At 41.9% G+C, this 18546-nt stretch overlaps 1 protein-coding gene across 1 annotated transcript in view; it reads right to left on the bottom strand.

Annotated features, from left to right (window-relative positions):
- The window catches only part of KCNMA1 (potassium calcium-activated channel subfamily M alpha 1), a 423981-nt gene that overhangs the window by 230019 nt on the left and 175416 nt on the right, over window positions 1–18546 (bottom strand). Inside the window, exon 3 of the mRNA XM_083363343.1 lies at window positions 1773–1834. Coding sequence (XP_083219469.1) covers window positions 1773–1834 — 62 coding nt within the window. The remainder of the gene's footprint in view (window positions 1–1772; window positions 1835–18546) is intronic.

The raw sequence follows: 18546 nt of genomic DNA, 5'->3' as shown, positions 1-18546 counted from the left end.
AACTGTAACCATAAACCAACAAAACTATATTTATATTGCAGAACCAAAAAAAAAGACATGACGTTCAGAGTAGGGTAACCTTTTATCACAATAACATTATTATCACCCAGCCGTTAAGGTCATCGCCAGCCACTGCTCACCACAAAGGGAAATGTGATTGAATTTCAATACTCTGCATATCTCTACAGATGGGATAATACCAGGGAAGAACATCAGATGTAATTCAGATTGCAGTATATTGTCAGGGCACCTATTATGTTAGGCACGTAGCGTGATATGATAATTCCCACGTAAGCTGTAATATAAACACCTTGCCATTTTCATGGGGATTCCTCCAACTTGCCCTCATCCATACACGTAGTTCTCGAGTTAACCCCAAATTCACATTGCTAAGTGAAACGTTTGTTAAGTGGGTTTCTCCCATTTTACAACTTTTCTGGCCACAGCTGTTAAGTGAATCATTTCAGCGCTTAAGTTAGTAACACTGTTGTGAGGTGGATCTGGCTTCCCGCCCTCCCCCATTGACTTTTTAATTTTTTTTTTAATTTTTAATTCCATTTATATCCCGCCCTTCTCCGAAGACTCAGGGCGGCTTACAAGCTTAGCAGTGGCCTTCATTCTATGTATATGCCTGCTTATTAGGGCTTTCACACACACCCCAAGCGGCATTATTACAAAGTCAGCTTAATTGCCCCCAACCATCTGGGTCCTCATTTTACCTACCTGGGAAGGATGGAAGGCTGAGTCAACCTTGAGCTTGGTGGGACTCGAACCTGCACTAATTGCAGGCAGCTGGTGTTACTCAAGGAGGCATTAGCCCACTGCTCCACCAAGGCTCTTTGTTTGTCCGAAGTTCTCAAAAGGGGATCACACGACCCCGGGACACTGTGCAACTGTCATAAATATGAGTCAGTTGCCCAGTGTCTGAATGTAACTGTCATAAATATGAGCCAGAGAAGGGCGGTATATAAATAAAATTATTATTATTATTATTATCCAATTTTGATCATGGGACCGTGACACTGCTGTAACAGTCATAAGTGTGAAAAAGTGTCATAGGTCCATTTTTTTCAGCGCTGTTGTAACTTTGAACAGTCACGAAATGAACTAACGATGTATTGTGATTTTTGTTTTGTTTTTTTAAGAACAGAACTACGGGACCGTAATTCTATTTCTCTTCCTCTACTTAAGAAGAGAAGGAGAATTGCAAAAACAGAGACAAAAGAACAATGAGAAACCCGCTGCAAAAGAACATTCACAAAATAAAACTTTCCCAATTTCTTTGAAATCGTAGCTGGAAAACTATGTGGTGTTTTAAGGCAGAGGTCACCGACCTTTTCGTGCTGGCGGCCCGGAGGGAAAAGGGAACACCTGGGAAATTTGCGCACACGTCCGTGCACGCAAATGGGGCTGCGCACGCCCGTATGGCACCAGTGGCCCTGTTTGCACACGCATGCAGGTGCTAGCCACCGTCTCTCCTAGTGTTGTGTGCATGCGCAAGCGGGCTGTGCAACCTACGCGCGCTAGAGCCCCGTTTGTACATGCGTGCAGGGCTAGCCACGGCGGTGGCTAGCACCTGCGTGCATGTGCAAACGGGGCTGTGGGCTCTAGGGAGAGTGGACCAATGGTTGGGGACCTCTGTTTTCATGGATCTTGACTTACACGCAGATGATCAATGTCAGGCTTTGCGCTTAAGTCAAAGAACGAACCCAAGAATAAAATCTCGTCGCCGCATTAACAAAAGGTGGAGGAAAAAGTCTCGAAATACTTACTTTGACGAATCTATGAAGTATATTACAAGAGCACCAATGCTAAGAACAAAGACTAAGACAACCTGTAAGAAAATAAGAAGAAAAAAATTGCGGTCATTCCCCATTGCCGCGTCAAAGCATTTATCATTCAAAGGAACAAAGGGAGGGACGTGAAATTCGGCCCTGCCCCTTTTAATGGCCTTCTGCTCTTGACAAAGCTGAGGGACGCGTTTAAAAGCTCTGCGACCTGACCATGCCCCAAAGCAATTGCAGTTCAAGAGGCAGAACATCCAGGTTAGGTCCACAGGTGCTAATACAGGGAATAAAACCTGGGAATTGACCATTTGCTGCCCCCCTGTAAATATAATGGCAAGTCCACCAGTTAATTTAATTTAATTTAAATTTATTAATATTTCTATACCGCCCTTCTCCTGAAGGACTCAGGGCGGTGTACAGGGCAAGAATAAAACACAGTAATTACAAAAGATAAAAAGTAATTAAATACATGCCCAATTAAAAAATACAATTAATACATACTAAAAACCCCAATAAAAATAATTAAAAACCCCACCAATCCCCCCTCAGGCCAGGCCGGCTTGCTCGAACAAGTATGTTTTCAGATCGCGGCGAAAGGAGCGAAGATCGGGCGCCATCCGGAGCTCAACCGGTAACTGATCCCTTCCCTTGTGGGATCAATATTAATCACGTTAATTGGAGATAGACATTTAGAGGGGAATATTTGGAGTTGAACTGTGAGGGCCTTGGCCCTCTCTGAGCTTGACTTTTTTTTCTTGCAGAAAGGGACCCCACAGTCTTCCTCCCCCTCCTCCTCCTCCCCCTCCTCCTCCCTGCAAACTCCACTCCCTTCTAGCACTGATGATGTTACCTAGTTGGGTAATGAAACGTCTACAAGAAAACAAGCGAGCTCAGAGAGCACCAAGGACCCCATTAGGCATTTCTCGTAGGAACAGGTTTCAAGAGAGGCATTTCCCCAAATAAAGCTTTCTTAGGCCCAATCATGTCAGACTCTAGGAGGCAAGGTTCATCTCTGTTTGTTAGCCGAGGGAGCCAGTGTTGTCTGAAGACTCTTTCATGGTCATATACCATGACTGTACATCGAGGCCTACGAAACACCGTTACCTTCCCACCGAAGTGGTACCTATTTATCTACTCGCACTGGCATGCTTTCAAACTGCTTAGGTGGGAAGGAGCTGGGGCAAGTGACGGGAGCTCACCCCATCGTGCAGCGCTCGGGACTCGAACCCGGGCTGTGAGCTTTCCAGCATCTTTAAGCCCTGAGCCATCCTTCCCCTTATTTCTACATGACCATCCCGTTAGGAAATTACAGATTGTGATATTGGAGGGCCCCACTCTCTGTAACAGGCTCGTATTTATGCACATATATCCACAAATATCTCCCAATGCCACTGCAGCCTTTCAAAACTAGGTATTTTGTGGATATTTTTGTTAAATTATCTCCTGGACCGAGCATGGCTGAATTGGGTGGGTATGTGTCACAGCATCATGAAGACAATATCCAAAAGGAAAAGACTTTATCTCGGGATAATCTTTTCAGGGATTCTTTATGATATGCCAGAATTTCTTTCGAGCTACATAATTTAGTCTAGTATCGCAGCAGTCTTGTTCAATTTTAGTCTTATTCAAAATGGGCAGAAATAAAATATTTTCAGTTTTTTAAAAATGGCAGTTGCAACCCAACAGTTGGTTTGAGATATTTCTTTTGCATTTATAACATCAAGAGCCATTTTTATAATGATGTATTTATTCTAAATAATAAATAATTTATTCTAAATAATGCACATTATTTCCATTCGTTCTAGAAATCTTAGGTGTAAACATCAGATGGATGCTGATGTTTTCTTTAGATATAGGTGCTTTTGTGATTTTTATGAGAGTATATAGGAAAATACTTCAAAAGCATTACACAGAGCTTTACAATAATTAATACTGTATATACAGAGACCGTGTTATTATACATGTGTGTTAATAGAAGATAGGCTGTTAATTTTACTGAACGCGAGATACTTGTAAGTAGTAGAATAATGTTTTGATTATTTCTGGGTTTACACGTATCAAAGCTTGGATAGGTAGAACTCAGAATGGTGTGAAGTGATACAGTAATGAACAACCAGCAACAGATAATTAAGGCCTTGAATTCAAATGATGGAATGAAAATTCAGTGTGTTAGATCAAAATGGGAATCACCTTTCTGCAAACACAAATATATGGATCATTAAAAGAATTTGCTTTGTAAGCCCATAGGTATAATGGGGTAGAAAAACCTCCTTTGAGGAAAATGAAGAGAAGAGAAGAGAAGAGAAGAGAAGAGAAGAGAAGAGAAGAGAAGAGAAGAGAAGAGAAGAGAAGAGAAGAGAAAAGAGAAGAGAATGCAGAATAGAATAGAATGCAGAATAGAACAGAATGCAGAATAGAATAGAATGCAAAATTGAATAGAATAAAAATGATGGAGAAGAGAATAAAAGAGAAGAGAATATAGAACAGAACAGAACAGAACAGAACAGAATGCAGAACAGAATAGAATGCAGAACAGAACAGAACAGAACAGAATAGAATAGAATAGAATAGAATAGAATAGAGAACAGAACAGAACGCAGAATAGAATAGAGTATACAATTCAATACAATAGATCTTTATTCCCACTGTGTAACTCACAACAAAAATTAAGTGCTACCCACAGTGCACACTACACATAAATAAAGCTACAAATATGAACATATATCATATACACACATCCTTCACATTCTATTCACCCTTGCGCTGCCCCCAAGTGCTGAGAGCCTCCGAAATTAAGCAAAGCTTTAGGTTGAATCCCCTATTTCCCAGAAGGAATATACGGGGATTGCAAAAAAGATCAAGAAGTGATCCCTGAACTGTACAAAAAAAAAGGAATGCTTGATCAACAGGCTGTTTTTAAGGCCTCTCCTTATAGCCCATTTAACTCAGGGACATCAGAATGAAATTTGACAGCTAAACGCTTCCCCCACCCTTGTTCCTGGCTAGCTTCCCATGGCGAAGGAGAGCAAAGAGTCTGAATGGATGAAAATCAATATTATACACACAAATTTACTCTCCAGCTATTTCTTTTTGAGGTAAGCAATGTCAGGTAGAGGTCAGAAAGGAGTAAGAAATAGCACGGCAAGCCAATTAAAGGCACGAGATAAGAAAAAGAAGAGTGGGGCGGGGAAATGTGAATTTACCCGAAATCGCTCATTACTTTTTCTCCACACTTTTCTATACTTGCTGTCAAGGTTGAATTGCTAAGAGGCCTGCTAACGTCTATCGGTATTCAACTGGCCATAGAAACAGGAGCGGGATGGGTGGGTGCGGGGAGAGAAAGCTAGGGGAAAAAAAGGAATTCTAAGAAGCCGTCCACGGACCACGACGGCCACGGTACAACAGCCGGTGTCTGACGGAGAAGTGGATCCGTTCTCGTAACAAACCAAGGAAGTGTAATTGGGCAACGTGGAGGATACAGAAAGCAATTGTTAATTGACCAGATTTTAGCCCGGGAAAACTGGAGTTGGTTTCGCTTCTACAGCACCGAGATGTGTATTCAATAAACTTCATCGATAGCGATAGTAACAGCACTTAGACTTACATAGCGCTTCCCAGGACTTTACAGCCCTCTCTAAGCAGTTTACAGAGTCAGCCTGTTGCCCCCAACAATCCGGGTCCTCGTTTTACCGACCTCAGAAGGATGGAAGGCAGAGTCAACCTTAAGCCGGTCAGGATCGAACTGCAGGCAGTCGGCAGAGTTAGCCTGCAATACTGCATTCCAACCACTCTGGCACATCACTCTGCGCAAAGGCATTTTATCTTGCACGTATGATCTCTCTTTCACTATTCCCATGTTCCTAACTCTCCAACATTCCTCTGGTGTTGCCTCTACACCTTCGAAATCTCTTGGGATAGTTTTGTGTTTGTTTGTTTTTTTCCCAATGCAGTCCCTGGTAGGAAACCCTTAATTTAACTTTCCAGATGAAGGTCCTTAAGGGACTGCGGCCAATGCATTTTGGAATCATTACTGCAAGAAGGATCACAAAATATAATAACACAAAGATTTGGGGGGAAAGAATCATAAAGATAATCAAGACTTCACTTTTTAATTACAACGTACCCAACTGCAAGAAAAAAAAAACATTTTACATGAAACGCTGGAACTCTGCTAAAATGGAGGAAAGTTTGGAAGAGTTTATTTTTGGTAGACTGTAACATAGCCCCACCGGCAGTTGGAAGGAAAGGAACAGCCAGACCACGCATTGCTCCTGGAAGCAGCAGGAGGAACACTCCGGCCTGATGATGACGGATGGGATTTCGTCGAAACGTCGCCACAACTTTCTGAAGATGAAAGGAACGCGGGAAGAAACCCGAGACTCTAGATCTATCTATCTATCTATCTATCTATCTATCTATCTATCTATCTATCTATCTATCTATATATACACACACACATATATACATATACATATGCATATGCATATGCATATGCATATACATATACACATACACATACACATACACATACACATACACATACACATACACACACATATATATATATATATATATATATATATATATATATATGCAAATTATTCAAATTGCTAATAAAGAATTTGGGAGGCTAAGATGATCATTTCGAACTCTTTATGTTCTCGTCAGTTAGTCATACCCTTTATCTGAGATACGAACCCGGGCTGATTATATATCAGGCAGTGTTTTAACCTCCTGAGCCACGGGTTCCTTCTCTCTTATATTAGCTGGAAGGCAAGGCAAATGTATGTTTAAGTATTTGTCAAGGCTTTTTTGAATGGACCTTGCTAATTAACTCTTTCATTCCTGTTTTGGCCCGGCTCAGGGCTTATCCACAGGAACTAGTCAACTTATGACAGCTCATTATTTGTGCAAATTATTCAAATTGCTAATAAAGAATTTGGGAGGCTAAGATGAGTTCGAAATGATCATCTTAGCCTCCCAAATTCTTTATTAGCAATTTGAATAATTTGCACAAATAATGAGCTGTCATAAGTTGACTAGTTCCTGTGGATAAGCCCTGAGCCGGGCCAAAACAGGAATGAAAGAGTTAATTAGCAAGGTCCATTCAAAATATATATATATGAAATAAGAATTTTGTTCTGGGACTTTTCTGGATTCACCAAATCCGCTGAGTTGTTGTGAGTTACGAAGGCACTCAAAACATGCAAATAGACACCAGATTTAGCTGTCTTCATATGCAGAGCTACATCCTCAATTAGATCCTTTTCATTCCAATTTTATCCCCCACTTAAATAATGTTTGAGAAATCAGTTTAATGGGGCAACCAGTTCTTAGAATATGTGGAGGTGGCTTTTTTTTTTGTCCAACGGAAACTGCCAAGTAAAATAGAAAACCAAGCATTCAGACTAGCAGAAAGTATTGCAATCAATTTGATCAATATTTAATATATTTGATCTATGGCCAGTGGCGCATTCCAGAGAGTGGTTTGAGGAAAGAAGACATTTGGTGAACTACCAAGGAAGAGACAAAGACTATCCCATCCAAAATTGAGATGAAGAATTGTAGAATGGAAAGAAGTCCTGATTTTAAAAAGATGATGATGATGATGATGATGATTTATTTTTATTTATTTTAATTCCATTTATATCCCGCCCTTCTCCGAAGACTCAGGGCGGCTTACAAGCTTAGCAGTAGCCTTCCTTCTATGTATATGCCTGCTTATTAGGGCTTTCACACACACCCCAAGCGGCATTATTACAAAGTCAGCTTAATTGCCCCCAACAATCTGGGTCCTCATTTTACCTACCTGGGAAGGATGGAAGGCTGAGTCAACCTTGAGCCTGGTGGGACTCGAACCTGCACTAATGGCAGGCAGCTGGTGTTACTTAAGGAGGCATTAGCCCACTGCTCCACCAAGGATGGATGATGATGATGATGATGATGATGACGATGATTATGAGGAGGAGGAGGAAGAGGAAGAATAGAGTTGGAAGGGACCTTGGAGGTCATCTAGTCTAACCCCCTGCTTAGGGAGGAAACCCTATACCATTTCAGACAAATGGCTGTCCAGTCTCTTCTTGAAAACTTGCGGCGTTGGAGCATTCACCGCTTCTGGAGGCAGGTTGTTCCACTGGTTAATTGTTCTAACTGTCAGGAATTTTCTCCTTAGTTCTAGGTTGCTTCTCTCCTTGATTAATTTCCATCTGTTGCTTCTTGTCCTGCCCTCAGGTGCTTTGGAGAATAGGTGGACCCCCTCTTCTTTGGGGCAACCGCCTGAGATGGAAGTCCCTCCATCTATCAGAAGCTGAGGGCCATTCTCACACACCACGACAAGGGCGTGGCTATGGTGTCCCTCCTCCACTAGCTTATGGATCAGTTCTCCAGTGATCCTCAAAGATAACTGCATGTACGGAAGATCGCAATAGCATGTTCTGTGAAGAACATGAAGTAGTACCACAATCCAAAGTTCATAAATTATCAACAGCAGGAGAAGATGGATGGATGGATGGATGGATGGATGGATGGATGGTGGATAAAGGGAGTGAGGGGACTGATGAATGCAGGGATGAATGGGAGGAGGGAGGCAGGCAGGCAGGCAGGAATGAAGGGAAGGATGAATGGATGGAGGGAGGGAGGGAGGGAGGGAGGGAGGGATGGGAGGATGGAGGGAGGGATGGAGGCAACAGGAAGAAATCAAGCTGAAAATATTTCAGTAGCTAGAGAATAAATGTTTCCCAACAAATGCTCATAACAATTAACCTGCAGACTCAAAGTAACATTTTCAAAGGCTGAAAAAGGCCTCTGAAATATATTTTTGAAGACATAAATTTCAAGTTGCTTCATTTTCAGAACGAATTACTGTCTTTATTTCTTGGCAAATATCCTGTAAACCAGAAACATTTTTTCTCTCTCTAATCTGCAACAGATGTTCTGCTTCCCCCCCCCATACTCTGAAACCCTTCTCTACTACAATTTGTTGCGCTATCTGGAAGGCTTAACGTTTTATGTTGAAAGAAACCCAACTGCCAGAAACCTGAATACTCTACATTATTATGCCGTGACCTCTGAAAAGCTCTTTCTGAGATATAATACAGCAGGGAAGGAAAGTGTTCCTCGGAGAGTTTCTCCTAAAAACAAATCAGTTAATTTAGCCAAATGAGTAAAAACAAAAATGTCCAAAAGGTGTGTGTGTGTGTATTTGTATAATATATGTATTAAAAGAGCCTTGGTGGTGCAGTGGGCTAATGCCTCCTTAAGTAACACCAGCTGCCTGCAATTAGTGCAGGTTGGAGTCCCACCAGGCTCAAGGTTGACTCAGCCTTCCATCCTTCCGAGGGAGGTAAAATGAGGACCCAGATTGTTGGGGGCAATTAAGCTGACTTTGTAATAATGCCACTTGGGGTGTGTGAAAGCCCTAATAAGCAGGCATATACATAGAATGAAGGCTACTGCTAAGCTTGTAAGCCGCCCTGAGTCTTCGGAGAAGGGCGGGATATAAATGGAATTTTTTAAAAAAATAAAAAAAATGTATGTATGTGTATATATGTGTGTTTGTGTATATGTGTGTGCGTATATGTATAATGTATGTATGTATGTGTGTATACATGTGTGTGTGTGTGCACACACGCACATACACAAACTATTAAAAGGAAATTCATGAAAATCCCCAAAACAAGAAACTGAAAATGCTATTCTTTTTTCTTCCTTCCACCAGCAAAACTCAAAATGGCTCCATCGTGATAGGCCCGTCATTGAGTAACAGGGAAAAATCTTCAGCTTGCATGCACTTATTTTCAACGTGTAGGATTTCTCTGTTCACAAAGTCAAGAATATGAGGTCAGGAGAACAAAATTGCTATTTGCTATGGAGCCTCGGTGCAGCTATAGTATTAGTTATAGTATACATCTGTGCAAGCTTGATGGAGAGTTTATAATCCAACTCCTAAGCCTACTGAGGATTTAACTTCTTTCAGCCCCGGTAATATTATGGGAAGAATTAACTATGTCCTTAATATTATCCTGCGGAGATCAGCAGAACTCACTACAGCTTATCTTGTCAGAACTCGACCAAATCGTCTCTCTACATGGATTAGGTCATGCTAGAGTGTAGAATAGAACAGAGTAGAGTAGAGTAGAGTAGAGTAGAGTAGAGTAGAGTAGAGTAGAGTAGAGTAGAGTAGAGTAGAGTAGAACAGAGATGAAAGGGACCAAGGACATCTTCTAGTCCAGTCCCCACCCAAGCAGGAGGACCTAGACCAGGGGTAGGCAACCTCGGCTCTTTTATGACTCATGGACTTCAACTCCCAGAATTCCTGAGTCAGACTCAGGAATTCTGGGAGTTGAAGTCCATGAGTCATAAAAGAGCCGAGGTTGCCTACCCCTGACCTAGACCATCTCATACCAGGGTCAGTCCAGTCTCTTCTTAAAGACCTCCAGTGACGGAGCACCTACGATTTCTGAAGGCAACTTCTGTTCCTCTGGTTCATTGTCCTCACTGTTAAGAAGTTTCTCCTTAAATCCAGGTTGCTTCTCTCTTTGGGCAATTTCCAACCATTGTTTCTTGTCCTTCCTGGCTCTTTGGAGAATAGCGTGACCCCCTCCTCTTCTTTGTGGCAGCCCCTCAGATACTGGAACGCTGCTATCATGTTCTCCCCTATTTCTTCTTTTCTTTAGACCAGCCAAACCCAAGTCCCGCAGCCGTTCTTCATATGCTTTGGTCTCCAGGCCTTGCCAGCTGCAGTCTAAAATATGCAGCATCTGCTACCCAAATACAGTATTTGGGCCCATGCAAATGTAGAGTGGTATTCCATTTCCAATTCTTTCCAGAAACAATTTTAGTTTCTCAAGAACTGCCTTATTTTTCTATTCCGTTGCTCAACAAGTAGCAGTGGTAGCTATGTAAGAGAGGTTTAAACCAGACCTGGCCAAAATATGGGACCCAACTAAGGCAACACATGCCTTTCTAAATGTGATTTGAGGACATTCTTCCCCGGGGTTTTGTGGTTATTTTGAAGGGACAGATTCATCAGCATAAATTATCTGTACCTTTTGGCCCACTGATCCAGTGGGGTGTTAGGAAAAGAACAAGCTAACTCATTTTTCCTCATTTTGGATGTGCTTTCTCTTGATTGGGAGGCTCTTGGATTACCCTCTTTCATTTGCTTTCCACAGAAGCAAAACAAATATTCATTTTACTCTTTTACTGCGTGGACACAAAGCTCAGAGACGCAGGCCTCCTATTATAACATATTAATTCTTTAATTAACCTTACTTGTCCTTTCAGATTTATGGATCTATCTTTAGATACCCTCAATTATACATAGGCTCTACTAAATTCAGACTCTTGTGAATGAACTGGATTATTCTAGCCTAGTTAAACACCATGTATTATTCAAAACCTAGAAGGCTGCAGAAGAGAGGCAACTGTTTTTGAAGGTCACTTATAAAAAATAGACGTCAGCTACTTTTTAAACAAGGGACGCGGTGGCTCAGTGGGTTAGGACGCTGAGCTTGTCGATCAGAAGGTCGGCAGTTTGGTGGGTCGAATCCCGAGTGCCGCGTAGCAGAGTGAGTGCCTGTTACTTGTCCCAGCTTCTGCCAACCTAGCAGTTCGAAAGCACGTAAAAATGCAAGTAGAAAAATAGGGACCACTACGGTGGGAAGGTAACAGCGTTCCGTGCGCCTTTGGCATCTAGTCATGCCGGCCACATGACCACGGAGACATCCTCGGACAAGCGCTGGCTCTTCGGCTTTGAAACGGAGATGAGCACCGGCCCCTAGAGTCGGAAATGACTAGCACGCATGTGCGGGGAAACCTTTACCTTTACCTTACTTTTTAAACAGTTAGGGAATAAACTAGAATCTAAAGACAATGCAGAGTTGTGACGAACTTGTGCAATGCATGGATTTCTCCATTAGCCTGTTAAAGATGTTTGAAAATTCCAAATCTTGTAAAATTTAAACATTCAAATAGTTGATTTCTGGTTTCTGGGGCACTGCATATTCCCCCTCCCCTTATATTAAGAGTATTAACTATCTTTTAGTGGTGCAGTATGTTTGTGCTATACACCACCTGCTGAACTAATTTCCCTTTAATTCTATTTAATGTTGGGAGGACACAAAGAAAGACTTCTGCGGGAGACTACCTGGCAGTTAGCCAGCCTCTTCCTGCCGAGTTAGACACCATTTTTGGACAGGTATCTTCCTCCCGGTTAGCAAAACGTAGCATACCCGTTGACTTTGGTTTTTCTTTTTCCTGGGGTGAATACTTAGGATTTTACTTTATTCTTTTCTTTTCATTTTAACGGAGCACAAAATCTCTGCAGAATTATTGTCCTGGTTAGTTCGTTGGGACCGAACATAAAATCAAGATAAAATGCTGGTGTGACATTTTCTTCTATGTGCGAAAAAGCAAACAGTAGTGTTTAATTTACACACCTGCCAGGCGTCCTGTAAATATGTATGGAAGGCAATTTGTTGATCCAGCTGAAGACTCTCACTAGATCAGGGGTAGGCAACCTTGGCTCTTTTATGACTCGTGGACTTCAACTCCCAGAATTCTTGAGCCAGCATATGCCAAGGTTGCCTACCCCTGCACTAGATTAAACTAAGACTTCTGGTTCAGAAGAAGAAAAATAATAATTGGTCCCTGGGAGGCTGCAAGGATGCATTTTTTTGCCATCCTGGATCTGAACGATAAAGCAGAATCTCTTATTTATTTATTTATTTTTTATTTTAATTCCATTTATATCCCGCCCTTCTCCGAAGACTCAGGGCGGCTTACAAGCTTAGTAGTAGCCTTCATTCTATGTATATGCCTGCTTATTAGGGCTTTCATACACCCCCCCAGCGGCATTATTACAAAGTCAGCTTAATTGCCCCCAACAATCTGGCTCCTCATTTCACCTACCTCGGAAGGATAGAAGGCTGAGTCAACCTTGAGCCTGGTGGGATGCGAACCTGCACTAATTGCAGGCAGCTGGTGTTACTTAAGCAGGCATTAGCCCACTGCTCCACCAAGGCTCAATCTCTAGAAGCTTTAACGACAAATCACACAGAGGCCCATCAAACAGCTGAATCAGCTAGAGATGAATCACCCATTAGGTGGTAAGGCAAGGGTCTTCAAACTTGGCCCTTTTATGACTTCTGGACATCAACTCCCAGAATTCCTGAGCCAGGCACGTATGCCTGGTTGAGGAATTCTGGGAGTTGAAGTCCACGAGTCATAAAAGGGCCAAGTTGGAAGACCCCTGTGTTAAGACATTGATTGACTTTAAATGGCTCTGAAACAACCATCTTTTCTTGTGGATGGAAAGAATGACAAACTGCAAGGGACATCTGCCTCTGTCCGTGGTCCTGAACAGTGCTATCATTGCACATAAAAGAGTTTGTAATTTCATTCAGTTCCCTAGCATCGATTCAATATTGTCAATTTACCAATTTGTCCCTGCTGGCTTTAACTATCTGTTTGGAATGGACTTTCCATAGCTAGGTCTGGTATGGGCAATATTTACAGTTTCCCCTGCGATCTCCGGGTAACTAAAAGACAACTGTGAGTCTTCCACCCAAATTCTCCTGCTTAAAACTGACATTTCCTGAATTCCATTGTCAAGAATGGCAACCTGAATATATACATCAGGTCCCATTCAAGGCTGCCAGTCAAAAAGGATAAACATTGTTAGAATTAATAATAACTCGTTGTGACTTAATAGACCCAAGCATGCAGTTTTCTTGACAGCAGCCTGTCATTAGCTTCTTCCAGGATTTATTGGCTTTTTTTTTTTTTACTTCCCTGTCTGACCTTACTAGAAAGTGTCTCCAGAAAAAAAATGGACTGCAAAAAGAGCAAAGGGTTTGTTTCCTTCGCAAAGGACTTGGGCGTAAGATTTTGACAGAGGGAGCATTTTTTTTTTAGCCATCATCTTTCTATGGGACTAAAAAGGCAACATGATCGTGCAAAGGTTTCCTTAGATGTTTAATTCAGAAAAAGCAGCAATCATAAAATCCATGAAGTAGCACGCAACGCGCCTTATGGTTCACAGATTTCAGAGTCACTTGAAACATCTGCCTGCCACTGGAGAGCAAACAAGACTGTCACTTTTAACCCTTAGTCAGATGCACGGACTTGAGTTTTGTATGCTATTTTGCCTCTTCCTCCCAATTAGCACAAAAGGAAAAGCCGGGCTGGCTTCCTTTGATGCTTGATTGGCTTTTGAAGGAAAAAGACGGGCAAAGTTTGACTAATCAGCTATTTTTTCCCCCTGCCTTTGAAGACAGATCTGCAGTCTTTGTGGAAGGAAATGTAAATTTACAGCTGCAAGCTACGCCCCACTGAAGGCTTTTTTTTCCCCCTTGTTATACAGAATAAACATCTGCGGGCTTGAAATATGAAATAAAAACTGCTTGGTCATTAAATGAAGCCAAAATGTCTCCAGGACAGGATACTGTACATGGGCCTAAGAAGACTCTTCAAGATATGTTGAAGGTTTTACCCATTAAAGACTAGAATATCTTGAAGTGAGAATTTTACCGATTAAGCTGGACAGTTATCTTGTTTTTTTTGTTTTGTTTTTATTTCAGCTCTATCTCTTTTTCCAGGGGTCTTCAAACTTGGCCCTTTTATGACTTGTGGACTTCAAGCTGGCTGAGGAATTCTGGGAGTTGAAGCCCACAAGTCATAAAAGGGCCAAGTTTGAAGACCCCTGTCTTATTTGAATGGGACTGCTTATTTACAATCCCAGTGTCAACGCTGCTAACAGCGGATGTTTTTGCTTTGACAACAGATGGAGATGCAACCATTTTCTTTTTGTGTTTTACTCTTAGAATTACAGTTAAAGTTAAATGATGCTGGGGGGAATGAGAGTTTAGCTAGACATAACAGTACTGAACCTAGCACGAGAACCAAGGTTATTGAAATAAGAGATGATGAGAATTGGCGGGATGGAGAACTGGAGGGGAAAGCCTGCATTTCAAACTAATTGGGGAATGTGATTTATGACTGTTAATTGAGGGAGGGAATTGTCCTTTGATACTAGGTGCTCAGGGGAGGGGAACTCCGTTGTTGGCTTCGATTGTGTTAGTGCCGATGCTATGCTTACTCAAATAAAGATTCTTTAAGGTGAACAATGCCTCGAAGTTCTTGGAAGAGTTTCATCTGTCGGAACCAGGACACCCAGATATATTTGGGAGTATCGCATGTTCTCATTTCTCTAAGATACAATGAACTCTTAATACTTCCTTCTCCCCAGTTCATCATCTCTGCTTTGCTTAGTGCTTTTCTATGATAACCTTCTACTTTACCTCCCTTTTCACCTGCTGAGAAAGACTCTTCTTTACCAGGGCTGAAACTGCAATTGTTATAGAACAGCTATGCATTTAACATCTGCTATCTGCATAGATAATTAGGAGAAAGATGGAAAGACAGAGTGCTACAAAAGTTCGGCAATCAGGAAATAACTACGTTTGCCACTCCTAACAAACATCTGCCAAACATCTGCTCCAAGCCCGTTCTTTGCAAAGAATCCGGGAGGTTGCATTCAGGCTCTATGCTTTCTCTTTCACATAGACGGAAGAACATAGACTGGAAGGGCTGGAAGGGACCATAGAGGTCTTCTAGTCCAACCCCCTGCTCAAGCCAGGAGACCTCACTCCATCCTGGTCAAATGATTGCCCAGTCTACTGTTGAAAACGTCCAGTGATGGAGCACCGACAAACAGAGGAAGCAATTATTCCATTGATTAATATTCTCACTGTCAGTCCCAAAGGTGCTTTTTTCGGGAGGCAACTTGACTTTCTTGTTTTTCCTTAAAGATCTTTCGCCTCTCATCCAAGAAGCTTCTTCAGCTCTGACTGGATGGTGGGGAATGGAAGGATTTACATTCCTTGAAGACAGCTGGTCGTTTGCCTTCTTTTAGTGAGTCGTTGAGGCCACCTGGAGGTTTACCTGTGAACCCAAGGTTACCTGAGTGGTGCAAATGGGTGTGGAGCCTTCTTGGAACAACACAAATCCTTTCAGCAGTTCCAAGAAGACTCCACACCCATCTGCACCACTCAGATGGCCCTGAGGACACAGACAAACCTCCAAGTGGCTTCAATGATGCTCTAAAAGGATGCAAAAGACCAGCTCTCTGCAAGGAGTATAAATCCTTCCCTTCCCCACCATCCAGTCAGAGCTAAGGAAGCTTCTTGAGGGAGTGAAGTGAAATGTCTTCAAAGAAAAACAAGAAAGTCCAGTTGCCTCATGAAAAAGCATCTTTGGGATTGTTCCATGCAAGGGCTTGGCAGGCGATGCTTAGGTACCAATCCCTCATGGCTTGGTATTTAATTGATTTTAATAACAGACAGGTGCCCATCCCTTAAAAACCATCACAGGCAGGTGCTCCTTATCTCTGCAAATGCAGCATCTTTGGATTCTTTTCATGTGTCAACCCAGCCACATGTATGGATATGGCGAAACCAAATACCTGATGACCAGAATCCATGAAGGCAAATAATTATGGGTAACATCAATTAATACCTAAGCTGAGATGCAGCAAAAAAGGCAACAGAGTAATATAGTGTAGTTTATTAATTCCATAGGTTTTTAATCCCCATTTCTGATTCCAAAACAAACCAGGTTGTTACCTACACATCAAAGGCCTTCCAATCTTATGCCAATCAAAGAGCTTAATTATAGGACTTGATTAAAAAAAAAAACATGGCCACATACGGCTAAAAGAGCATTCTGAATGCTTGGGAATATGGCTGCTTAATTAGTTTCTAAATGTCACTCTTACAGCACAAAACCCCAGGAAAGCTGAAAAGAGTCACCTCTAACAATCGGCTTTTATCACTCCAGCAATAATTTCTACCACATTTTTTTCTGGTTATTAAGTAATCTGCTTTCACCACCGGCAGTTATGATCCAACTTTTTCTGCAGAAGCTGCTTCTAGAAGACCTCAAGAGCTGATATCGCAGTACGAGTCTTTGCTGGACTGAGAAGTCTTTCAAAATACACCTATTAGCACATTTTTATCCAAGCGATTATGGACATCAATCTATCTTCTATTGGGCAAACGAAGAAAAAAAAGTAATGTCTGCCTACTCAGGACTTTTAGGCTCCAAATGTGGATCTTGATCTAGCCTTGCTTGACCTTTCATATCACACACACACACACACACACACACACAGAGAGAGAGAGAGAGAGAGAGAGAGAGAGAGAGAGAGAGAGAGAGAGAGAGAGAGAGAGAGAGAGAGAGAGAGAGAAACAATAGCACTTAGACTTATATACCACTTCATGGTGCTTTACACTTTACAGCCCTTTCTAAGTGGATCACAGAGTCAGCCTATTTGCCCCCAACAATCTGGGTCCTCATTTTACCGACCTCACAAGGATGGAAGGCTGAGTCAGTCTTGAGCTGGTCAGATCGAACTGCTGGCAGTCGGCAGAGTCAGCCTGCAATACTACACTTTAACAACTGCAGCACCAGGGCTCTGATGTATAATGCATGATGCAGATATGTAATATGTGATATATATGATGTATGATATATGATATGTAATATGTGATATATATGATGTATGATATATGATATATGTCATGGTTCCAACAGATGAAACTCTTCAAAAGAACTTCGAGGCATTGTTTACCTTAAAGAATCTTTTATTCGAGAAACAAAGTATTGGCACTACATAGTCGAAACCAAAAACTAAATTCTCCTCCCCTGGATACAAAATATCAAAGCACAATTCCCTCCTCCAATAAACAGTCATAAATCACAACCCCAATTAGCTTGAAGTGCGGGCTTTCTCCCCAGCTCTCCAAAACTCTATCAACTCTGGACGCAATATTCTTGGGTTCCCACGGCTGAGTTATTATTGCTATGACTAGCTGGACTCTCATCCTCATTCCCCCTCCCAGCATCAACTAATTCTAAAAGCAGTAAAGGAAAATGGCTGCACTTCCATCTGTTGTCAAAGCAAGAACATCCCATGTTAGCAGCATTGACAATATATATGGTATATACAGTATATGGTATATGATGGGCTCTGGTGGAGTTCTTCCCACCCTAACTATATAATCTGATGCAATGCAAAGTAAAAACAAAGGTGAGATTAATCTACCCTTTGTAATTTTACACAACGATAGACTGCTATTTTTATGGGGGTTTTTTTGCATATCAGGCGAGAGAAAGCAAAACAACCACACAATTTATTCCAAATTAGCAATCTTTCAAAGATTGGCTTCGTGTTTGTTTTTTTTCCTATTCAATTTTTTTTAAAAAAAAATGCAAAAGACAACATTCAAGGCCTTGACTAACTTTTATCACCAGGACCGCCTGTCCCTTTTTAATCCCGAATGCCCCTTAGGAAGGGAACCCCCCCCACCACCTCTTGACCTAGATAACCAAAGAGCAGGGACGCCCATTAAAGAGTGAGAGTTAAAAGCATCACCTGCCTGCGGGGGAGATGAGTCTGGTAACCGCTCTTTATAAACCCCGATTACCTTCATCTACTAATGCAAATGCCACCTTCTCTTCGGAAAGCATCTGAGCACGTTAAAAGGGCTAAGCACACAATGGATTCGAAGGAGAAAGAACTGCAGACTGAGGGTCTACGGCCAAAGGCAACGCTGCCTCCCTTCTCTTTAGGGCAAAAGGAGATGAATGGCGCCACTCCTTAATATGTGGACACATCTTGTGGCTGCTAATATGTTTCATCAGCATTTTGGAGCCCATCCATGGCCAACAATATGGCTTTCAACGGATTGTAGAGACT

The sequence above is a fragment of the Vipera ursinii genome (genome assembly GCF_947247035.1).
Source record: "Vipera ursinii genome assembly, chromosome: 5".
In the NCBI taxonomy this organism is placed as follows: Eukaryota; Metazoa; Chordata; class Lepidosauria; order Squamata; family Viperidae; genus Vipera; species Vipera ursinii.
The sequence above is the reverse complement of the archived record's forward strand: the minus strand, read 5'-3'. Positions and strand labels throughout refer to the sequence as shown.